This window comes from Ahaetulla prasina, chromosome 1 (assembly GCF_028640845.1).
Source record: "Ahaetulla prasina isolate Xishuangbanna chromosome 1, ASM2864084v1, whole genome shotgun sequence".
Lineage (NCBI taxonomy): Eukaryota > Metazoa > Chordata > Lepidosauria > Squamata > Colubridae > Ahaetulla > Ahaetulla prasina.
The window spans coordinates 110,884,593-110,910,543 of record NC_080539.1 but is presented as its reverse complement, the minus strand read 5'-3'; the positions used below and the strand labels follow the sequence as shown (position 1 = coordinate 110,910,543).

Here is a 25,951-nt window from a genome sequence, read left to right as displayed (position 1 = left end):
TTAGACAGAGGGCAAGGTAAAAATGTTTCAGAAGACTCCACCCACGCTGAAACTTCTGAAAAGTTTCTAACTTATTGTCTTCGTCCTGCACTCTCTTCTGTCTTGCATCCTTCCACTCATCCTACCTCCAAACTGTCAGTGCTGTTTATTTATGACAGGAGAAGAATCTCTGCATATGACCTTTGAACTTTCTATAACTGCTCAATGGATGGAATGGTGAATGAAATATTTAATGGGGTGGAGAGGCAGAATCTCTGCTTCTCCTTCCAAACTAATCTTCGACAGTAGACCTTTAACTTGACATATCCCCTTCATCAGTAATTTCAAAGACTTCCCTGTCTTGAATAGTGCTTTGGGAAGTCTACTGCTATTTATATGTCTTTTGCCAACTTTGAGAAATGAGTGCAGATTTTTTTTTAAAAAAAAAATTAAAATTCATCCATCAAAAGCATAACATACATCAAACTCAGCAACAAACCAGCTTATATACCAAAGGGCTGCCTATTTTAAAATGCTGCTGCTGCAAAAATTATAAAAGACAATTTTTGTAACTTCCGGCACAGTGGTGGGTTTCAAATTTTTCTACTACTGGTTCTGTGGGTGTGGCTTGGTGAGCGTGGTATGGCTTGGTGGGCGTGGCTTGGGCGTGGCAGGAGGATACTTTAAAATCTCCATTCCCATCCCACTCCAGGGGAAGGATGCTGTAAAATCTCCTTTCCCTCCCCACTCCAGGGGAAGGTTACTGCAAAATCTCCATTCCCATCCCACTCCAGGGGAAGGATACTGTAAAATCTCCATTCACTCCCCACTCCAGGGGAAGGATGCTGTAAAATCTCCTTTCCCTCCCCACTCCAGGGGAAGGTTACTGCAAAATCTCCATTCCCATCCCACTCCAGGGGAAGGATACTGTAAAATCTCCATTCACTCCCCACTCCAGGGGAAAGATACTGTAAAATCTCCATTCCCTCCCCACTCCAGGGGAAAGATACTATAAAATCTCCATTCTCACCCCACTCCAGGGGAAAGTTACTGCAAAATCCCCATTTCCTCCCGATCAGCTGTGACTTAGGAGGCAAAGAATAGATGGCGGCGGAGCCAGTCAGAATTTTTACTACCGGTTCTCCAAACTACTCAAAATTTCTGGTCAGAACCTGCTGAAACCCACCTCTGCTCTGGCAAAGAACATTATGCTTGGGAGAAGCCATTCAAAAGGGGTTACACCTTTGACCAAATTAAATTCCAAAGAGCACAAAATTCATCTATAGCACATTTAGAATATTATTGGTAGTATCATGCAATTAAGAAGGTATACGATAAAACTGGCTTTCAGATTTTTGGCTTAAGGGGAAAAAAAATTGAGGCCCTCAAGCTTGCTTTGCATGCTGGTTTGGTAGACTGAGTTCCACCAATACAAAGTTCCACTTAGCCTGTTGTCAACAATGCATTATAGCAAATCAATAACAACTTTTGAGAGCTTAATTCCTCAGAGAAAAACAGCTGCCTTTTCTAATAACTACATGTGCAATACAGTACTGCTTAATGTGCGGTCGGTTTTTGCTCCATGTAAACCCATTGAAGGATAGACAGATGAACTGTGCAAAACAACCTCTTGTAAAAAAATGGTCTGTTTCTTCTGAGGGAACATAATTTTATTTATTTTGTTTGGTTGGATGAAACATGATTTGAATACACTGAGCTAGTGAAAGCAAAATCAACACATCTATCAAAGTAAAGCATCAATGTTTTCAGCAAAGATAAATTTAATATCAAATACCAAAAGACTAAACAGATGGAAGAAAATGATGTTCATCTATTACAGTTTTGGTACTCATTATATTGGCGGGGTTTTTTGGGGGGGAGGTGCTTTCAAGTCAGTCATGATTCATGGTGACTGCCTGAATTAGTCTCTGTAGTTTGCTCAGCAAGCTTTTTCAGAAATGGTTTGCTTTGTTTGCTTCTTAGAACCGAGAGAAAGAGATTGGCCCAGGGCAGGGGTGGGATTCACGTAATTTACCTACCAGTTCACCAAGCACTGAAAATGTGAGTGTGCACACGTTCCAAGCATGCGCTTTGCTCACACGTATTGGTTTCACGCATGTGCACAGCTTGAAAACATGGCTAAATAAGATGGCATAGCCCCAGGCTGGGTGGGCTGGCCCACCTGCAGGTTGCTACTACTGGTTTGCCTGAACAGGTCCAAACTGGCTGAATACCACCTCTTGTCCAGGGTCATCCAGCTGCTTTCCTGGCTAAGGCAGGACTAGAACTCCAGTCTCCCAGTTTCTAGTCAGGTGCTTAACCACTACACCAAACACGCTCTCTCTCTGTTGGATTACTAAGTCTTTACTCTAGGCCAGGGGTCTGCAAACTTGGCTCTTTTAAGACTTGTGGACTTCAACTCCCAGAGTTCCTCAGCCAGCTTTGCTTTTCTGGCTGAGGAACTCTGGGAGTTGAAGTCCACAAGTCTTAAAAGAGCCAAGTTTGCAGACCCCTGCTCTAGGCTGTGGAAGAAAGGAGTCACAGTCCTTTCACCTGCAGCATACCAAATAGGTGAGGCCAATACATTCTGACCACATAGCTTATTTTGGAGAAAACACTGATACTGTTGATATGACATATGACATATATGACATATAAATTGACAGGTGAGGTTGGAGCTTTTAGTGTTGAGGAAAGTGCTGCCAATGCAACACAACTCTCCCTGCTCTTGGTCATTATACTCCTAGTCAGACTAGAAATACAGCAGCTTATTAGAAAAGACAGCAAAGGCAAGGTGTTGGAAAGAATAAATCAATGGAAAGATATATTTCATACTTTATATGCATGTTTGACTTTTACTTGCTAGATTTTTTTTTAAAAAAACTATCTCTAAAATACATAATTTTGAGAAGGCTTGCTGCCTGTTCGCCTTTGTCCAAATGACAAGCTGTCATCAAACATATATCTCCTCAGGTTTCACATACATTGCATGTCTACCGGATGGAAAAATAAATAATCACTGCTCTTGCCTGTGAAGAGTTCACTGCTGGTGCTTGTTCCTCACTCACAGCATGAGGGACCACCCTAAAGGCATTCACATCTGCAATTCAAGGCAGAATGGTTAATGATGCTACTTTTAGGTACTAGAGAGCAGGAATAAAAATTACATCAGAGGCATCCCTGAAAAATGGTGAGTTATCAATGTAATTTTCTATTTACTTGACTGCAAACCAGTTAATTTGATATAATGAAGGGAACAATAGGACAGGAACGGTAGGCACTTTTGTGCTCTTATGCACGCCCCTTATAGTCCTCTCAGGAATGGGGTGAGGTCAATAGTAGACAGTTTTTGGTTGAAGATTTTGGGATTTTGAGAAGAGACTACAGAGTTAGGTAGTGAGTTCCAAGCGTTAACAACTCTGTTACAGAAGTCATATTTTCTGCAGTCAAGTTTGAAGCGATTGACATTTAGCTTGAATCTATTGTTTGCTCTTGTATTATTGCGATTGAAGCTGAAGTAGTCTTTTGCAGGAAGGATATTGCAGTAGATGATTTTCTCTAGTAATTTGACAATTACCCGGGTGAACCTGGTTCAGTTAATATGCAAGCATGCATTAAATTGTATAAAGACAGACAGATCTTAGAGATTTATGTGAGGGGTAAATAGAGACCTTGTGCCAAGAAGATTTCTTCTTACCTGTAGTGATTTTGAAGAGCAGTAGGTATGAGTTTTTAAATGTAATAAAAAGCATGAAAATAAAAATGGAACCACCTGCAAAGCCTGCTTTTCTCCAGGCATTGAGCGATTGATTGAGCAGACCAGGTTTTCATTAAGTATAAAGAGAAGCAGAATTCTTCTTTTGGTCAGTGGCTTCCATATAATTATCTCTACACTGATAAAAGTATATTTGTAACTCAGGGTTGAACTGTGGGGTCCTTGGTGTTCTCTGAGCTTGGTGGTTTTCTTGCAGACGTTTCATTACCCAGCTAGGTAACACCATCAGTGATCTCTCTGTCTCTTTCTCTGTCTTTCTGTCTCTGCCTGCCTGCCTGCCTCTCTCTCTCTCTCTCTCTCTCTCTCTCTCTCTCTCTGTCTGTCTCATGCACGCACACACACACACACCTCACAGTTTTGTGATATAGAGTCTCTGCTCAGCAATCTCTTTTAGCTAGAAACATTTTTGGCATAAGTCAGACTGCTATGACAAGACCACCTTGTTACTACTTGAAATTTTATCATTAGTATTTATCAGCAATTTTAATTGATACTTTCTGTTAATGGTCTTATTGTGTGTCTCAACATTACCATTACAGTATCCCGCATTATCCAGCACTTATTTTGGGCACCTCACACTTTCCATAACCTAGTTTTTCTGTATCAGAGAGGGACACAAAATTATTGGATTACCTGTTACAGTCATGATAAACTGCACCCCAACTATATAGGGATGCATCCCAAATATGTAGTACAGTACAGTACAGAACTGAAAATTAGCAAAATCAAAAGAGGTATCTTATGCATATGAAAATATACATACAAAGCACCAATGCAACTAACAGTAAGGAAAAGGACTCTAATTACATTCCAAAGTAATTAAAATAAGTGTCTCAAAAGTATATTTAAAATACATTTTAAAAATCTGCCAATAAAATTAAGCTTGAGAGAGAAGCAATACTAAGCAATCAGTCCTAACAGCTATAGACTGTGAAAAAAAGATCTTCAAAGTGGATGCTAGAACATTATGTCTCAAAAGGAGTTTTTAAATTGAGATATAGCCATGCAAAAACCCCTCACACACTCATCAAATGCATCCTGAGGTATATGAGAAAAAATTATGAGAAAAAAGGCTCAGATGCTGTTTAGGATGTCTTAAATCAGAGGAAACCTTAAAAAACATGAAATAATTTTTAGCTAAGCCTAGAAGGCAATTGGAAGTTCTCACACAGAAATCAGAGTATTTATCAATGTTCTCTTAAGAACTGACAGTAGTTAAAATTTAAAAGCCATAACATTCGGGAGTATCTATAACTTCTGAACATTTTCAAAGATTAGGTAGAGCATATTTACAACAATCTAGTCAAAAAGTCTTGGTTAGGATAAAACTGCACATGGTCATTAGTAACGCATTTGAAACAAATTTTAAAAGTCTCCAGAGAAAAGGTAGCTAGTAAGGCATTGCCCACAAAGTATTTATAAAAATTGTTCCAACAGTAGTTCTAACAGTGAGGACTTTAGAACCTTGACCCTTAATCAAAGGTCAGTTCTGTGTAAGATTATTACAGTGGGCCATGAATGAGTTGTATTGATAATCCAGAAGGAATTTCTTGGTATCTGATACTCCCAAAAATTATCCCATATGGAAGATCTTTCTTAGAGTTGGATGCCTTTGTCCTCTAAGGCAGAGGTCTCCAATTGTGGCAACTTTAAGCCTGGTGGACTTCAACTCCCAGCAATGCTGGCTGGGGAATTCTGGGAGTTGAAGTCCTCCAGGCTTAAAGTTGCCAAGGTTGGAGACCCCTGCTCTAAGGGTCTTTCCATTCCACTTCAGAGTCTCCGGGAATAATTGTTGCTTCATAATTTTATAATTCAGAAACCTTGTAATTTTCCTTTAAGAGAAGATGTCTGAGGAGAAGGCACGACACAAAGTATACTAAAACAGTTGGCCTTCAGTGAATCATTTCCACTCCTTTGCTCTCAAAGCAAAGCAAAGCATATGAGCTTTGTATTAAAATGGGGCTTCTGTCATGTGTACGTGTAAGAAAGTATATGCCTTAATTATAGGGAGCATACAAAGGTGAAACACTTCATTGGTTATAGCTTTTCATAATATGTATCCAAATTCTTCAAGGCCCATGTTATCACAATGGAGTTCAGTCTGGTTATGAGAATGTACTATGTATATAATTCAGGGTTTAATATTAGCATAAAGTTCTTGTATGTCACTGATATTTTGACTTCATCATACTTAACAAAAGGGTGACAACAACTAATTAAAAATCTTGGGTATCCTTTTTATTGATTGACTGCTGGAATGTCTTCAGCATTACTATTTGTGCAGTTATGTTCAATGGATAGGTTTATTGCTTGATAAATTTGCCTACTTTACATTACAGTGCTACATTAATGTACCTGGATTTATTTATCATGGCTGTTTTATGTTTGACATTTCCAAAATTAAGCATTTTATATGACACTTACAGTGGCATATTATGCATATTTTGTACATGAATGGTGCCGGAGAGACAAATAGGATTATGAATGCTCACCATCTCGTTTAAATTCACACTTACACTCTCCATGGTAAGTAATTTGCTTCGATTGTAAACATTACAATTTCACTGGTGAAGTTGACACAAAACACTGCTGCATAGATTTCCAAAGGGCAAAGATTTTCTTTTGTGTCTTGTCATGCAAATCTCAATACATATTTTATAGTAGATAACAAATCATCTTGAATAATGTTATATAATGCATTTTTATTATTATTTATCAGAATTTTCATGGTAGACTAGAACAGCAATCAAACACTATAAAATTACAAATTTAAACAGCAGGCTAAAATAATGCCAAAACGGCCATTAAAGGCTGTCTAATTAATATTGTGTAGGTTTTGAAATGTTTACTGAAATAAAGCTCATAAATCCAAACATTTATGATAGCAAGGATAGTCTTTGGAGCATTTTAATCAAGACATGCAGCTGTATATAAATTAAAGTCTTCCACGAACTGGGAAGCCCAGTTTTGAGTGAACCAAAGTTGTTCAAAAATTAGGTGAGGATCTCTAGAATAGCATAATACACTGTCAAATTTTTGCAGGAAGAAAGAGACCAATAGTAGAATGCTACAGATGAATGTTTGGGTCAGAAACCACAATCACAATTCGAGAAAAACAGAGTCAGTGATGCAAGATTCATTAATTTAAAGTGTACATTTGTATGCCCACCATATCTTATCAAGGTTTTAGCTCAATTTCCCCCCACAACACATTAAGATTGAGGAATTTATGCAAGGGCATTTCTTTTGCTGTGATTTCCCAAATGTTCTGTGAAATACTCTCTAAAACACAGTGCACCATTGTACATTAGAGCAGCCTCTTTCAGCCATCTACTGGGTATTTGCAAAAGAATATATTCTGCTCAGGATAACACAAGGATGGAGTTGTACATTTCTTTTTAAGTAGGAATACAATATAAACATTTGATTTATCCAGTTCTGGTCTGTCATCTCTCGCAGGCACTGGCTCTTCATAGTCTCAGGCAGAATCATTTCCCAGCCTTGATATCTGAAATCATTTAAATTGGATCCTCAATATCAAGAATTAAGCTTTCTTTGTGTCCATCACATGTTCTACAGATTTCCTAAATGAATGCATAATATGAAGATTAGACTGCTCTTACTATGTAGCCGAGGTTTGTGTGCCACAGCAGTTACAACCCAGATGAATCATAGAAACCTGGCTTTTATTGAGTTAGATGTTTTTAGTCCCACCAACTCAGTATTACATATGCTGACAACCATTCATTTTCTAGAGTTTCAGATGAGACTCATCTGAATATTCAGCAAGCAGAACATTTACTCTTCTGTTGCTATGTGGCTCTCATTGATCATTCACGTCATTGCTTGAAATGCCACTGACCCTAGGCTGCAATTCTAAGCAGATTTCCTATGCACAGGAATTAAACTTTGACTTCTCATAAAATACCTCACACACACACACACAAATGGAGTTTTGGTTTGGTTTCAGCTTGGATTTATTCAGTTAACTTGAAAGCAATTTTATGGGAATTTTGAGAGTCCTATTTTGTCAACAGGGACAGATTTGAGGCATGAACTCCTTCTTACTGTGTTTCAGCACCCAGAGGCCTCTGGACAGCAATAGCATAACTGAAGTTAAGAGGAATCTATTAGATTAGAATGTAACAAAACTGCTCCCCACAGTTTTGTACGTAAATAATTTCCCCAAAATATATTATACCAACGTTAAGTGCCATAGATTTTCCTGAGACTTTAAGAAACACTTTAAGGCAGGGGTGAAATCCAGCAGGTTCTGACAGGTTCTGGAGAACCGGTAGTGGAAATTTTGAATAGTTTGGAGAACTGGAAAATACCACCTCTGGCTGGCCCCAGAGATGGTGGGAATGGAGATTTTGAAATATCCCCACCCCCCAGAGTGCAGAGGGAATGGGGATTTTGCAGTATCCTTCCCCTGGAGTGGGGAGGGAATGGAGATTTTGCAGTATCCTTCTCCTCCCACGTGCATCAAGCCACATGACACCCACCAAGCCATGCCCAAAGAACCGGTAGTAAAAAGATTTGGATTTCACCACTGCTTTAAGGCCTTTATTTTTTTAGATGTTATTCTAATTTCTGTGCTGGTGATTAAGGGAGCATACAGTACCTACACTCCCTCTTTTCATTTGATTTTATTTTTATTTTTTCACCATAACAACTTTGTGAGGAAGGACAAGACTGAGAAATAGTGCCTGATCCAAAGGCATCCACTGAGCTTCCATGGCAGAGAACAAACGTTGCTATTATGTCTCCCTGACTTGCCAATGTTGAACAGGTGCCCTGTGCTTATCATAAGGCCTATGTGGTGTACTAATTAAGATGTTAGTTTAGGAGTGAGGAGACCCCTAATTCCTGTCCATTCTCAGACATAAAAATTCAATAGTTAACCTTAAACTAGACACACTGTCGTAGCTCAACTTACCAACTTGGTTGTTGTTTTGGGAAAAAATAGGAGGGAGGACTCTGTCAGTCTTCCCAGATAGACCCGACAGGAAACACAACTAGATGAATGAATTCTACTTTATTGTAAAGCTATATTAGTCATCCCCAGATGGCTGTTGTATGCTGCCTAGAATCATTTCTCATGCGATGGCTGGCTATATAAATTTAATTAATTAATTTAATATTAAATAATCTTGAAAATCTGAAAGCACAAATCTCCTACCATCTCCTTTATGCTCTTGAGAACTTGGGGATGGGTCCCTTTGGAGCTTCTTCCTCCACCCATTATGTAGTTTTGGGCAATGGACTCTCTTATCTGACATTTCCTAGGAAACATCTCCCCCCTCCACCTTCCCATTTCCCAAATTTATTCTCGCGTAGCATTACGGCCTACAACATGCTTTGAAATGAAGGGCAGGCAGTACATGTAATACGTGAAGAATAAATAAGCAATAACTTTATTGTTAAAACATTCCAGATCTTTTTTTCTGCCAAATACACTAAAACAGACCTTGAATAAAAATTAATCAAATAAAACTGCAAATGCTCAGAAAGCAACAGAGAGAGCAAACATGTCAGGCTGCAGAAGTGATGCTCCCAAGGAAGAAGCATCAGACAAGAATGGAGAAAAAAACAATTAAATGCACACACAGGAACAGTATACCCTCTCCCCTCCCCACAGTTTTATTAAATGAGGCATATAAACAGATGGTAACTGAGAGAAGATACATATACATTGTTATGTATTTCTGAAGAGCAGTGACAGATGGATAACAGAGTATGTTTCTATTTGTATGCCAGAGGCCATCTTTTCGCACATTGATATCCCTTCCTAGATTTGAGCACAGGTCATAAGAAAGGGTTTATGGTAATCTCTTGTCACAGTTGCTACAAAACAATAAGGTGAAAATAATTGAAAACGATAGTCAGAGTCACCAGATGCAAATATAGTCAACATTCTGGATATACCAGATTGCAGTTGATGGATGTTCAACATGATTTACGCAAAAGAAAATCCAATACTTGATGGCAGTTACTTCTCAGTAAGGTTGCACAGCATTTCAATATTATTCCACAACTGGTATATGGAAATGTTTTCATGCACTAGATAGGATTTCCTTTCCAGAGCTCACCATTCAATCTCCCAGCTCTCCTTTTTTAACCCCTTTAAATTAAAACAGGGGTGAAATGCTCCATTAGCAATGGCGGTGGGTGGTTCGGAGAGCCAGTAGCAAAAATCCCTGCCCGCCCCCATGCCCAGCTGAGCCACGCGATCATTAGACAGTTTTTTTACTTTTAAAAGCATTTTTTCCTGAAAAAATGCTTTTAAAAATAAAAAAAAGCCTCTGATGATCGTGCAGCTCAGCTGGGATCATCAGAGCCTTTTAAAAGCATTTTTTCTACAACCTCTTTGTCCGAAGAGGTTGTAAAAAATGTTTTTAAAAGGCTCTGGCAATCCCAGCTGAGTTGCCTGATCATCAGAGGCTTTTAAAAGCATTTTTTACCAAATAGGTTGTAGAAAAAATGCTTTTAAAAGCCTCTGGCGATCGCAGCAGAGTTGCCTGATTGTCAGAGGCTTTTTTTTTCTTTTAAAGGCAAAAAAATGCTTTTAAAAGAAAAGAAAAGCCTCTGACGATCAGGCAACTCAGCTGGGATCATCAGAGCGTTTTAAAAGCATTTTTTTACAACCTCTTCGGCTGAAGAGGTTGTAGAAAAAATGCTTTTAAAAGTAAAAAAAAAAGTTGGCCACACCCACCCAGTCACTTTACCCCCCCATTAAGCCACGCCCACAGAACCAGTAGTAACAAATTTTACATTTCACCACTGATTTAAAGGGCTAATGGCTTGGAGTCCAAATAGCTGATCTTCATATGGTTTTGCCAGGGTGTTAAGATGGCTCACTGTACCTTCCATGATACATTATGGATTCAAAAACAAGAGGGATTGTGGTGCTGTCCTGATTTCTATTCACAAAAATCAGTTGTTTGGAGTATATATCGACCATCTCCAGATCTCTCTCTGGACTAGAGAGAATTTTGGCAGGCTGGAACTTGCATCCAGCGGCCTTTTCAGCCCTAATGCTTTGACAATCCACAGATTGGAGAAAAATGCAGGCATTAGTTTGCGTTGCCTCACATGTTCTCTGTCTGTCAAGAAAAGAGTTGTTCAATGTTGACTATCACAAGGTAGATCCAAAGACCTGGAAGACTCCTGCACAAATACCAACTTCAGGGTGTTCTGCTGCTGTTTTGGGGATTCCTGCCCCTGGTATGTTTTTCTCGGTTAACTCTCTGAACATTTATTCAATAAAATCCTCTCTGGCATTTTACTCTGATCTAACCTGATTGCCTTTGAATCCTAAAGAAACCCATTGGTTTCTGAAGTCTATAGAGATTCTCAGTCATGGTTGTCCCAAAGGTGCTTTTTCAGGAGGCAACTGGACTTTCTTGTTTTTTCTTTGAAGAGGTTCAAAACAAAACTTTGAAGATGAAAAAAGTCCAGTTGCCACCTGAAAAAGCACCTTTGGGATATTGGTTTCTGAATGCTCAGTGAGTTGCCAACACAGAGACTCTGTAGCTAACAGTTTGCTTCTTATCTTGCGTTACTGCTTCTGAAAGAAAGTGACTCTATCTTGTTCTCTGCTTTTCCTATCTCCATGTTTATTTTCTTTGAAATCAAATATTTCATTGCTATAAACTTTCCATCAGATGCCCTTTCTGCCTTCATTTTCTTCATTGTTTCCCCCTGTTTTCTTAGTGATAGAAATTAACCCTTATCTGACTTTCCTTCCATACTGTAATAAAAAGCCTCTAGCAAATCCTGAACTTGCTGAAGAGGTGAAAAATGTCTCCCTCATTTCACAAATCTCATAAAATCCTTCACATTTGTTGTCTCTTTCTCTCTTTAATATGTATACATCACTTGTTGTCAGCTCATGATAATATTCTTTTTTCCATTTGACCTTTCCTGCTGACCTCTCTGGTCTGGTAGTTCTCTTTCCTAGCATCCTGTTTTGTGGTTTAGTAGGGAGAATTTTTTTTTATTCCTTCTATACTTCTATACTATACTTCTTCTAGACAGATAGTCCTCAACTTACGATGAAAACTGGGACCACAACTGATTGGTATGGAAAGTGGTTTTTAAGTGAGACGCCTCTGATTTTATGATCCTTTTGCCCTGGTTGTTAAGGAAATCACTGCAGATGTTAAGTGAATTGTGCAAATTGTTAAGCGAATCCAGCTTCTGGCATTTGATTTTGCTTGTCAAAAGCTGGCTATGAAGGTTGCAAATGGTGATCACATGACCCTGGGATGCTGCAATTGTTATAAGTGCTGGTTGCGAAGAGCCCAAATTTTGATCACATGACCGACCAACTCCATTTTAACTTCGAATGGTTGGTAAATGAATGCTTGTGAGTTGAAGATTACCTGTAATAGTGTTTCATTTACGATAAGAAAATCTTCCATCCTTGTCTTACTCTCCCTAAGGAAGAATGTTTTTCCCCCTCCATTTTTATTCTTATCTTCTGCTACAGTAAATGTTAGTCTGGCCCTTTGCCAATCAATAATTATTTCTTTCATAAGTAACGGGTTGCTATGACTCTGGAAAATTGCTAACGAGGTTTTCTTCTAGCTTCCTCTGAGGGGATTTTTCTCACTGGCCAGACCTTAATGGACTCCTTAACTGCAATCATACTTCTTCTACTGTCTGTTCTCTTTCGTTCAAAATTATTCTCAGAAGGCCAAACTCCCCAATAAACAGAAATTTAACTAAATATGTAGGCATGCCCATAGAAAAATCAGAGAATTAGTTTATGTGGAAAGCTTGATTTTCCAATAAATCAATTGTGTTAAAGTTTAAAATAAGATACGTTGTTCCTTCTAGTAATTCTTTTTTGCTGTCACGAGGACTGAAAAGATTATGATTTATGGATTTATTTATAGATAAGAGGTGGGATATGGGATGAAGGGATACATGTTTGTAACTAGACAGGTGAAAAGTTACTAAATTTTTTATACTTGTGATAACTGCTGAAAGTCATACATTTCTTTTCTTTTTCTTATATTCTTATTTTTCTTTCTATTTTCTGTGTTTCTTCTCTTTTCCACTTTCCACTCTTTCTTTTCTTTTCGTTCTTCTCTTTGATTTTACTATTGTAACACACACACACACCACAGTTTTAGGAAATGAACGAGAGTCTTAAAAATACCTATTTCTTACAGGCTTGTCACTGTCACAATCTCATTCAACTCATCTTTCCAAGCTTCTGTTTCATAGGTAATTAAGTGTATTATACATTTCTTTTGTTCCAAAGCGAATAAAATGTACAACAACAACAGCTGTTTTCTGGAGGCAATCTTGAACTGGTAACAGACCTAATGACCTCAGATATGGGTGATATCCAATTAAGTTCTCCTGCTGAGGGAATCACTGTCCTCGTTTAAATGGGAGAAGGGGTGGGATATCACAATCAGCTGCCAAGATTGAAGGGCTCTTTAGAACAGATGGTGGGACAGAAGCTATGGAAGATAGGGTGTCGTTCACATAATTTTGGGTTTCATCCAAGCCTTCTAGATTATATCTTCCTAGATTTCTTTTAGGGCTGTGGAATTTATTGATTTGGTTTGATCCAGGGGTGAAATGCTACCGGTTCTGACCTGTTTGGGAGAACTGGTACTAAAAAATGCTACCAGTTCAGGTGAACCAGTAGTAAAAAAAATGCTAACAGTTCGGGTGAACCAATATTTCCGACGATCAGCTGTGCCACACGATTTATATTCACTAGAAAGCAGAAAATCCTGCTTTCTAGTGAATCTAAATTGCGTGCCACAGCTGTTCCCTCCCCATTGTTCTACTTACCGTTACAGACTCAAAAAAGGCTTCTTAATCCTCCTTTTTCAGTGCTGCATGGTAGCGCCTAGGTTGTGCATGTGTGCAAAGTACGCGTTTGGCACGTACTGCGCATGCGTGCACAAAGCGAACCGGTAGCGAAGTGAAGCGGTAGCAGACTTCAGAGCATTTCACCCTTGGTTTGATCAGTTTTATGTCAGTCACTATAGATTAAATTTAAATAGTAAAATAACAGACTGATAACAACACAGTTTATTATAGCATAAGTAATATTGCATGTGAAAATAATGGTGTTGCATAGGTTTTTGTGTAAACTAACTAAATGATGTAATTCATCACATTTTCAAAATGATGTCACAATATCGACGTTTGATATCATTGTGCTATCAATTGATACCTCTGTGAGGCTCAACTTTTAAAAGCTACAAAATAATAATATTTGCCAGCTACTCTTGTTCTTGTGTTGTATCCATAATACCTTTAGTAGATTTCTGAGAAAATATATTTTATTATTGTTTCCTTGCTGAGTGCTAGATTAGAGGTATTAAGAAATTATAATAGACTACACTGTAATTCAGAGCAATTACAAGAGTGATCGCTAGACATTATTGCTCACCCCAATACAATAGCACATCAACTCAGATTTATAATTTATATTTATAATTTAATTTCTATACCGCCCTTCTCCTGAAGGACTCAGGGTTTACAGCCGTATTAAAACACAAAATAGAAATAACAAATTTAAAACAAAATTAAAAACAAATATTTAGTAGGCCGAAACAGTTTAAGACAGTCATAGACCGACCTAAAACCCATATTAAAATTACAATTAAAAATTACACAATACAAATTATTAAATAAGGAGCTTCTCAATTTGTCTCAAATTTTCAAAAATTTTCAAAATTTTCAAAATTTCAATTTTTTTAAAAATTTGTCTCAAATTTTCAAAAAAAGAAATTTGATAGCATGCCCTGCCCCCCTCTGTAAGTGTGTATAAGTAGACACCAACAGAAACCTCATCTACAGGTACCCCTCAACCTACGATCACAATTGAGCCCAAAATTTATGTTGTTAAGAGAGAAATTTTTTAAGTGACTTTTGCCCCATTTTACAACTTTCCTCACCACATTTGTTAAGTGAATCTCTGCAGTTCTTAAATTAGTAACATGGCTGTTAAGTGCACCTGGCTTCCCTGTATTGACTTTGCTTGTCAGAAGGTCGCAAAAGGGGATCACATGACCCCGGGACATTGCAACTGTCATAAATGTGAATCAGTTGTCAAGCATCCAAATGTAAATCATGTGACCATAAGGATGCTGCAACGGTCATAAGTGTGAAAAATAGTCATAAGTCACTATTTTCAGTAACTTCAAATGGTCACTAAATGAACTGTTGTAAGTCGAGGACTATCTGTATATCCAAGTGAAAGCCGCCACTATAAAATAGCAATAGTCTGTTCTCAGACTGCTTTGTTCTCCAGATGAGCAGCCACCAAAGCAGCAAGGGAGAGATGAAAACCTCTCATCTCATTAATGCCCAAGGGAGGCATAATAATTTGGTGAATAGAGGGCTTATATTGTTGAGGTCCGTCAGCAGCCTGCGGAGCTGGCAGCGGAGTTGGACAGTGATGAGGCTGAGAAAGAACATGGGCCAGTCCTGGAGGCTGGGAAAGGCCCGGATGAGGGCTCTGTGTCGGAGGCAGATATGGAGCCAGGGCCATCTGGGAGTGATGTACGGACTCCGGAGCCTCTAGAGGCTAACAGTAGTGAGGCAAAGGAACAGAAGGGGCCTGTTCCTAGTGCATGCATGAGAAGAGCTGCCAGAAGGCAAGAGCAAAGACGACAACTCGGGAGTAGGGCTCAAGAGATGATTGGGCCCTCCCATAAGGCTTAAAAGACCAACAAAGGCGTTTGGGCTCTTTGTCGGAAAACAACATTGATAGACTTGCTCCTCGTCTTGCTGCATTTATTTCTTGTTGCCGTCTTCTGCTTCTGAACTTTTGCCAAAAAAAGCCTTTGGCAGTTTGCCTAATTAGACCAAGATTGGTGATAAGACTGAAGAATTGGGTTATGAAGAATTTGTTTTGATTTAGTTTAGACTACACTGAGAATGAATTGTTCTAATAAAGTCTGTTTGTTTTTGAACTGATTGCGTCTAATACTACCTACTACCTACTTGGATATAGAAAAGTACATGATGCTCGGTGTTAGTGTCTAATCCTCCATTTGTTATTTCATAGCTACATGAAAATAGATGTTTATCTTCTGAGAAATGAAACTAAATTTCTGTCAGTTTTCTGAATCTTGCATGTCGAGTTTTCAGGTCAGCTTGGGATAAAAGCTAAGCATCTCTTAGAACCTATACTGGCAGTCCTCAACTTGGGACCAGAATTTCTATTGCTAAGCAAGGCGGTTGTTAAGTGAGTCCTGCCCAATTTTACAACCTTTTTTTGTCAGGCTTGCTAAGTGAATCACTGCAATCACATGGTCCTTAAGCGAATCCGATTTCCCCCACTGACTTTGCTTCTTGGAATCAGTCTGGGAAGATTGAAAATGGCAATCAAGTAACCTGGGACGGCAACCATTATTAATACATGCTGTTTACCAGCCACCCAAATTTTAATCATGCAACTGAGGATGCTACAATGGTCATTAAGCGTGAGGAACCAGTCCCAAGTCACTTTTTTTTCAACGCCGTTGTAACTTTGAAAGATTGTTAAGCCAATGGTTGTAAACTGAGGACTACCTGTAGCCCCATCGATGATCAGTTTCAAATGGTAGCATGGAATAGAAGTAGATGAGCTAGCCATTAGCCTGGCATAAAAAGGCCTATGGGCTCCAGATTTCATCTAGCATCAGGGAGAAAAATATAGAGATGAAAATAAATAGATGTTGCCAGATTACTTTCTTGCTAAACTTGTTCTTTTATATCCTTATTGCTTGGCTTTTTATGTTTTTGCTGAGCATACATCCTACAGCTATTCCATAGCTTTTTAAAAAAAAAAAAAAATAGTTAATTCAGAAACATCAGAAAGGTCATTCTTGATATATCCTAGCTTTTGCTAAAATGAAAAGGGTAGACGTTCCCTGGAATGTTGCAAAATGTCACATATAACAAAATCCATGGAATGTAAGGATTGGAAGAAACTTGAAGATCACCCAAGTCGCTTCTCCCTTATAATTGCATCATACATACATACATACATACATACATACATACATACATGATCCACCATTCAGGAAGGCTGTCAAGAGCTGTATTTTAGCTCAAAAATATTAATGGAATGGAAAATATTGAGAATTGAGAAAACTGGAAAAGATTTTTTCAATAATTTGCATTAAACAATTTTAGATGGAAAATGTAAAGACAACTAAGGATCTCCAGGGCAAAAGAATTGTGTGTAAAATTTAGTGAATGTTAAATGTAGTTTCTTTGTACTTCAGAATATCTAGCTATGCTGTGAGATATTCTGAGAGTTTAGGTTAGCACTTTTAAGAGTTTTGAAGAAATGGACAACTTACCAACATAGCTGAATCAAGAATACTGATGGAATTCACTGAATTGGGGAGAATTTCCTGTGATGCAAACTGATAATCTAATATTAGAACTGATTATATATTAGAAAGGGGAGTAGGCCGCAGAGTTCAGTCCTCTCTCTTCTTTTCAACATTTACATGAGACCAGCTTGTTAGTTCATCATCAGTATGTTGATGATATCCAACTCTCTATCTCAGCCTTTGGTGAATTGAACAATAGTATGAAAATCTCATTTGGTGTATGGCAGGGCTTGGCAACCTTAAACACTCAAAGAGCCATTTGGACCCATTTCCCACAGAAAAGAAAACACTGGGAGCCACAAAACCCTTCCCATGCCTGACTATTTCCTGAGTGGCCTCAAAACTAGCGTATGTAGTTGAATTAAACATTCTGTTTTCTTCTGAAACTTTTCTTTTTTTGGATTTATCCATGATTGGCCTACCAGGAGTTGAAAAGCTCAATAAATTGTGTGTCGGCGGGTTTCACACATTGGTGATTGTGAGTCATATTTTGAGTGACAGGGAGCCACAGCAGAGGGATGAAAGAGCCACATGCAGCTCCAGGTTGCTGACCTCTGGTGTATGGAGACTATAAGAATCTGGATGCGAAACAACAGATTTCAAATGAATTCTGGAAAGACTGAGTGGCTCTGGATCTTGGGACCTATTGATTCTAGGACTATGCCATCTTTACTCTACTGATTCATCTGCATTTGGAGTACTGTGTCCAATTCTTGGTAGGATATTTGTTTAAAAGAGAGATGAAGAAATTGAAATGGAATGGAAGAGGCATGTCAAGATAAGGGGGCCAACTATCAAGCTGATTACTGAGGGTTTTGAAAAGCTTTAAGTTTTAACTTACAAAAGAGATGACTGGGGTAAGATGTGGTCCCAATTTTCAAAAAAACTAAAAGGTTCTACTTACAATAAAGGACAGCTTTATTCTTAAATTTAGAGCAGAAGAAGATTAGAGGATTGAAATGATTGAAGGAGGAGGATTGAAATGAAAATGAAGGAAGTTCAGGCCAAATATTTAAATTAATTTCTTGACACTAGGAGCCATTGAACAATAGAACACACTATGAAAAACCTCACTGGAGGTATTCAACTAAGAACTAGAGAGATAATGACAAATAAGCATGCAATGTTCACACTTTGGTTATTCAACTGAAACCCAACGGTTATATGCATAAATAATTTAACATGGAATAATCAAGCTGCTGTTGTAATTTATTAAAGCATTTAATTCCTCTTCTTCCCTCCTCCAATTTTTAATCAATGATTCTTAAGATGCTTAAGAACATACTATATGTAAAAACATATTAATTATTTCAAATAAAAATAAATGCATGTATATTTGTGCATATAAAATAGAAAGTTTATATGGTGGCAAAAAATATAGATTGAAAATAAGTGCATCGTTGCTTGGTAGAAAACCTTCTCTCTCTTTATTAGAATTCTTTCCCCAAATTTGTAGCTGGATACAGAATTACTCTCCTGGAGTGGAAGACAACTTTTGTTTAATGAGCTTGAAAAAGAAAATCACTAGTCTGAAGCATGGGTGAAATCCAGTAGTGGGATTCAAATCATGGCACTACCGGTTTGCTATTGGTAACGCGCGGCACTTCTGCATATATGCACAGCATTTTTAATGACGTCTAGGTGGGTGGGCAGAGCCTCCCACCGCTGCCAATACCGGTTCGCCTGAACAGGGGCGAACCGGGAGCAATCCACCACTGGTGATATCCACTTACCTTCGCTATCGGTTTGCAAATAGAGCGCGTGTGACACCTCTGCACATGCAAGGGACCTTCTGTGCATGCGCAGAGCATCAACGATGGGACGTGATGACGTCTGGGTGGGTGAGCGGAGCCTCCCGCCGCCGCCGGTGCTACCAGTTCACCCAAGCCAGATATAACCGGCTCATGATCATGAAGACATGATCTTAAACAAAAATCTTATCTGTAATGGTTTGTATCCTAATCGTTATAGTGAAACCTGGCTACAACTTTACTGTGAGAATGAATTTATGTGATCCTATACAGGTAGTCCTCAATTTACAACGGTTCATTTACTGACCGAAGTTACAACAGCACTAAAAAAAAGTGACTTATGACCATTTTTCACACAAACATTGCAGCATCCCCATCGCCACGTGATCAAAATCCAGGCGCTTGGCAACTGACTCATATTTATGATGGTTGCAGTGTCTTGGGATCATGGGATCCCCTTTTCTGATATTTTGAGAAGCAACTTCAATGGAAAAGCCAGTTTCACTTTACAGCCGTGCTACTAACTTAACAACTTCAGTGATTCACTTAACAACTGTGGCAAGAAAGGTCATAAAATGGAGCAAAGCTCACTTAACAACTGTCTTGCTTAGCAAAACGTTTTGGGCTCAGTTGTGGTCGTAAGTCGAGCACTATCTGTTTTCACAGCAGTGCTAAAGATATAGAGAAAGTGGCAAATAAGATAAAATATCTACTGTGTGTTTTATGTTCTCTTCTAGGACAGCTTCCCAGCTCGATTTGGAGGAATTCATTTTGTCAATCAGCCATGGTACATCCATGCCCTTTATACAGTTATACGTCCATTTTTAAAGGAGAAGACAAGGAAGAGGGTAATTTTATCTATCTTTGTTTCCATCGTATTTCATAACTTTATGAAAGGACTGATAGCCTTGAAATGTAAAGAACAAATACATGTTTCCCGTGTCTTGTTTTGTGAGTTTAATTACATACCTATGCCAGATAAAACATTAATAGAATTAGAATATTCTTTATTGGCCAAGTGTGATTGGACACACAAGGAATTTGTCTCTGATGCATAAGCTCTCCGTGTACATACAAATACGAACACATTTTAGAAAAACAGCAAAGGATAAAAATGGATTTTCGACTCGTTGTTTCTTGAAGGACACAAGTCAGTCCCAATTATTAAAAGCTGAATAGTTATTTGCACAGCTGTCTAAGCAGACTTGGTGTATCTTAAAATCACTGTTCTGAAATGGGAGAATTAAGCTATGTAATCTCGGTAAAAAGTATTATTGCTATGTATTCACACAGTCCGTGCACGACAGATGTGTTCGTTGGAATCTCATCCAGCAGCTTAAAGATAAGCAGTGGTTGACCTCTAGAGATTCACTTTGTTTCTGTATTTGTTGTCTGATACTTATCAACGCAACACGTAAAAATGGTTCAAAACAAAACAAAACCCAACACATTATTCTACTTTGAATTGGATCCTAGGCACAAGGTGAAAATACCAGTAAACCCACAGAGAGTGACATGCATACATTCACCCAAAAACTATGCCTCTCACTAAAATCCCAAGGTCTCTTTCTTTTAGCTGCAGCTAAGTTTCAAAAGCATCTTGAAATGGAGAATTTAATAAGCTTGCTCTTTGGAAGCATAATACCATATTCTATAGAAGCTGAAGGCAGTTAATGTCTTTGGTTTCCAGTTGCTTCTCTTTATGACCTAATGGGTACCATTCTACTAACAGGAATGTCTGTCAGTAACCTCTTTGAATTCTTGTAAGCTGTTGCTTCTGTCATCAGTGATATTATCCAATCACCTTGTCTTCCACTGATCTCTTTTTTAAATTGTTGCTTAGTCTTCCATTCCAATTGTTACTTCCTGATCATCATACCCTTTCTTCAATAGGGAGAGGTAAAGGCCTGAGTTTACTCCTGTTTCTAAGGCAGGGATGTCCACACTTGGCCCCTTGAAGAGTGGTGGACTTCAACTCCCAGAATTCCCCAGCCAACAACTTGCTCATATTTATAGCTCATGCTGGCTGGGGAATTCTGGAAGTTGAAGTCCACCACTCTTCAAGGGGCCAAGTTTGGACACCCCTGTTCTAAGGACTAACCACAATTTTTTGTTGTCTACCTGGTCAAAACCTTTGGATAATTCATAAAGCATAATCTTTTTGGATTTTTCATTATTCAGTGGACCGTGGGCATCTAAAGGCTTCAGATCAAAATGGGGAGAGAGATGCATTGCACCATTGGGTCTCAAGCTCTGCCCCTGTTGGATATGCATGTAATTTCATGGTGCACTACCAATGGGGTGGAGCTTGTATTGTGCCAATGTAATATATTTTAATCATTCTGCCCTTCTTTTCACTATATTGTGAACTTGGGTGATCCTAACTCTTCTAAATCATTGGGTACATAAGCCTTTTTACAAATATAAGTTAGTAATCCCTGAAGGGAGCTGAAAGCCTTAAGAATCCATTTAAAAAGTTCCTATATAGCAACAAGAAATTAGGTGTGTATTATTTTCCCCTTTGAGCATCCGGCACCCTAACATGTCATAGCCCAAAATAGCTTCAATGTTCCCCATAATTTGCCTTGTACATTTGAGAAGGAGTGTACTTAGAGCTATTTGGATTATAGAACAGCACTCATTTTCATTGGATTCCAGATGCTACTTGGAAGAAGAAACGTGAGTAATCTCTCAGCAGCATCTTGAGGCAACCAATTGCATTTTTTTTAAATCTTCAGAAACATTTGGGAAATCTTCTGTGGTAAAAACCACATCTTTGAGCTGCGCAGCTTTTCTGTTAGTTACATTTATTGTTATAGATTCTGATCATTTTGCAATGTATTATATTCCTCTTTCCCTTAGATATTTCTCCATGGAAACAACCTCAACAGTCTACACCAGTTGATTCATCCTGAAATTCTCCCTTCCGAATTTGGAGGAATGCTTCCACCTTACGACATGGGCACATGGGCAAGAACACTGCTAGATCACGAGTATGATGATGACAGTGAATATAGTGTGGACTCCTATAACACGTCTGCAAAAGAAGTTGAAAAGGAGCTCTCACCCAAATCCATGAAGAGGTAAGTTAATGACGTCTTCTGAAGCAGGAAATGCCTAGGTGATCTCTCAGGTCAAATATCTGTTCTTAAGTATAGATGCCTTTCTCTTACATTATGGGGCCATTCCAAAAAATTAGGGATGGGAAACTAAGTAAACCTTTTCATCAAATTGCTCACATGGCAGTCTGGAACCCTTTCTCTCTTCCTTGAACCCCATCCTCTGACATTCCTTCCTTTGCTTGAAGGCAACTCAACTCTCCTCCCAGTCCTTCTCTATATACGGAGGATTAAATAATTGCTTCCAATCTTGCTCAGATCAAAACAGTTGCTTTCAGCTCCCATTTGTAAGCAGAAAACTCCCTTTCTCTATATAGACCTGACCTGGGGTGCTCACATTGCAGCACTGGTCAAAATGACCCAGCCAGAGATTATACTACCTGAGACTTCTCAGGAAACAACAACTGAATGAAAAATTGCTGGTGACCTTCTACCGCTGCACTATAGAGAATATTTTAACTTACTGCTCCCATTTGTAAGCAGAAAACTCCTTTTTTCTATACAGACCTGACCTGGGGTGCTCACATTGCAGCACTGGTTAGGAAACAACAACTGAATGAAAAATTGCTAGTGACCTTCTACCGCTGCACTAGAGAGAATATTTTAACTTACTGCATCTGTGTATGGTTTGCTAATTGCACAGTGTCAGATAGGACAGCGCTCCAGAGGGTTAACATCATTGCTCAGAGGATTATATCATTAACATTATTGCCAAAGGATCATTGGTTGTCCTCTCCCCTCCTTGGAAGAGTTTTATAGTTCACTCTGCCTTAAGAAAGTTCAAAACGTTCTTAAAGATCCATCTCATCCTGGGCACCTTTTTTTTTTTTTTTTGAACTATTACCATCTGACAGTACAGGACAATAAAAACAAGGACAAATAGGCTGAAAAACAGCTTCTATCCCAGAGCAGTAACTATATTGAATTCTACTGTATAGTGCAATATTAATGCAGTATCAGGGGGTTTCAATTCAATTGCATAAAATGTGAAGAATATGTGTTTTTGTTATATTTTTATAGTTTTCTTATGTATGATGTACACTGAAGATGGCATTTAATTTCGTTGTACGAGGTGCTGTGACAATAAAGTAAACTATAAGGTATAAACTATAGGAGGAGAAAGAGGGCATGGAGGGGGATATAAAACAGTATTATAGCTGAAGATGCTCCTTCTCTGGATATAGGGATAAACTACTCTAGAGATATAATCACAAGGCATCTATGCATCATTATGCTTGTGGATAATCAGAGAGAATACCAACTTTTCATTTTTCAGACAGTTCCACCCAAAAAAAGAGAGAGGGAGAAAAATTACTTTTGCAAATTTATCAGATCTGGGAAATTTGCTGTACGTACACAAGCCACCCTGACTGTTTCCCCTAGAAACTAAAGAATGCCCTTCCTGGAAAATTTAGTGAAGCATATGCTCTCCAGGGCCTTGGACTGAGCCCTCTCAACTGTCCTTGTTGCTTATCTTTTCCCTTTCCCCACTCCCCTCATTCCCTCTGCATTTGCTAACAGCTGTCATTCATTTCTCACTTCGTGATCTCTAGCCTCTGAACATAGAGGCCAGAACATCGACCAATTGGTTTCCATTGTTAGAACGCCATTATCATTTATTTAGACAATGAAAATAAAATTGATAAAGGGGACCATTTAAGGATGAGGTGGAGTGCGAAACTCAGTTGATTTTAAAGGTCCACTTTGAAGCTGAGTGCTAACTTGAAACCCACGTAAACAGGGAAGTTTTCTCATGCATACACATATTTTCCTCGCTTTACACTAGGTGAATTTACTTTAGGCAGGAACATGACCCTAGCACAAAGCAAGGAAAGCCTGTGCTTAGTATGAACAAGGGTATAGTTAGCATGCATTCATCATACCAAACTTGCATATCTCCCACACCATTTAGCCAGATGCCCTACAATTCTTTCAAAACCAAGTTAGATAGTATTTTGGGGGAAGGAATTGGATATAGATCTGCACATCTGTGCTGGGATCAGCATATAGAAGAGCCTTATGGTTCCACAATGGTTGCAATTTGTTGCTGAGCTGCTAAGCTGTGGAATATTCTGTTTGCTGAGCTGACCTTTGCTAAAGGACAGCATCCATGCCTAATTCTACTTGAACTGCCCACTTCCCTTCAGGCAAGTGCTGCAATGCCCTCTTTTAGATCTTATTTTGCAACAGAGCCTTTGACACCCTTTTCACGTACAGAATTCATGTGCAATTTCATGCACAATAAGCTGTGGGCTGTCCGTCGTAAGAACGTCATTCTGCGCAAGCTGTCATTTGCCCATCAACTTTTGACGGAACCCCTCCCCATCCCGCCCCTAAAACCCTCTTTCAGATGGATGGTATATGTAAAAGGCTGCTCCCTTTGCCCATTCCTCTGAAGACTTTCAGCTGTAAACTTTCAGATGCACTTTTTTCTAGTTCATCAGCTTGTCTTCCCAGCTATAATGAAGACTTTTGAGCGAAGGGCTCCTGGGACTGAAGAGCAGGAGCCATACAAAATGAGAGGCAGAAAAGTGCTTCCTAGCAACATGGAATCAAACTTCATTCAGCCTTTGCCTCCTCTAATGGCAAAGGCAAGGTGTGAGGGAGGTAACTGGGAAGAAAATCACTCCCACCCATCTGGAAGTGGCAGCTTCAAAGCAACCAGCTTTTTTAAAACCAACCAACAAACAAACAAAACAGAAGGTTGGCATTTAGGTGGGGAATGCATGTCAGCAAATGCCACAATAGACTGAAAGGAGAGGCCTGCTGGCCAAATCTGACCTTTAAATCACTTTTTTCCCCCATCGCTGCTTTAGGAAACATGGCTGGATTTCTTTTCAGGAGGGTCTTGCATCATCCATCATACTCTCCGAGCATATTTTCTGGTTGCAGTCTTGCTTTTTTTTTTAAAATAAATGCGAAGGAGCTTGCCTTTTTGTTATCGCTAAAATGAGTCACAATAGGTCTTTGCTTAATGTTTTTCTAGGTCTCAATCTGTTGTGGACCCCGGAGTGCTCAAGCGCATGGATAAAAATGAAGAAGAAAACATGCAGCCATTGCTTTCGCTTGACTAGCAGTCTGAGCATCAAATATGAATTAGGGTGGAAGGTATTGCTTTTCAGAGCCATCCATTGAGAAAGAATGTACAAGTCGGAATCCTATTTTTCATGTTAACGTAGCATATTCTAATGAGGCAGCAGGTTTTGCCAGGCCTCCTAGCTACCACTGAGCTGGAAAACAGGGTGGGGGGGAAAAATAAACAGGAGAAAATATCAATAATATATTCTCTTAAGTGCCAACCTGTTTGTAAATAGTCGTTTCCTTCTCTGTGCATTTGTAAGTAATGATAGGAATTATATAGTACAGGAAAAAAAAAATAAAGTGGCCATTAACGTGCCAGATGAAGGCACTGTAAAAGAACAGAATGAACTCAGACAAAAACAGAAGATCATACCCTAGATAGATGTCATCCTTTTTATACAAAGCCATATTTCAGCTGCCACACTGCTTCATTCGTTTCTCGCAGTTTCCATTTAGCAAGATAAGATCCTTAGGCATTGTAACTCAGATTTGCTGGTTTAAAAGATTGCCACAAACCTTGCCAGAGATCATCAAGGGGATTATAAAATAATTCACTGTGGGGAAGAAGAAGAAGAAAGAAAAGAAATAGTTATAGAGACAAGGAGCTAAATACCATTCCTTGGTATATTTTTGGAGACATCTGATTTTCACAGTCTGTATTTTGAGAGCTGTTTGATTCCTGAACATGAAAGAAGCCTCATCTAGGTTCCATGTCTGAGAACTTTATCTTTGTGGAACCTATTTCATAATCCTCTGCTCCTTCTACTTCGCAGATGGATGAATGATTTCTAAACTGTACGAAACAAAAGTCTGGATACATATCTATATATTTTTACCAGTCTCTATACATATAAAGTGTCATTGGTAGATAAGTATATT

General features: G+C 38.8%; 1 protein-coding gene across 1 annotated transcript in view; it reads left to right on the top strand.

Annotated features, from left to right (window-relative positions):
- The window catches only part of CLVS2 (clavesin 2), a 46,864-nt gene extending 21,799 nt beyond the window's left edge, over nt 1-25,065 (top strand). Inside the window, exons 3-5 of the mRNA XM_058163851.1 lie at nt 19,610-19,720; nt 21,735-21,955; nt 24,978-25,065. Coding sequence (XP_058019834.1) covers nt 19,610-19,720; nt 21,735-21,955; nt 24,978-25,065 — 420 coding nt within the window. The remainder of the gene's footprint in view (nt 1-19,609; nt 19,721-21,734; nt 21,956-24,977) is intronic.
- Nucleotides 25,066-25,951: the final 886 nt, after the last annotated feature.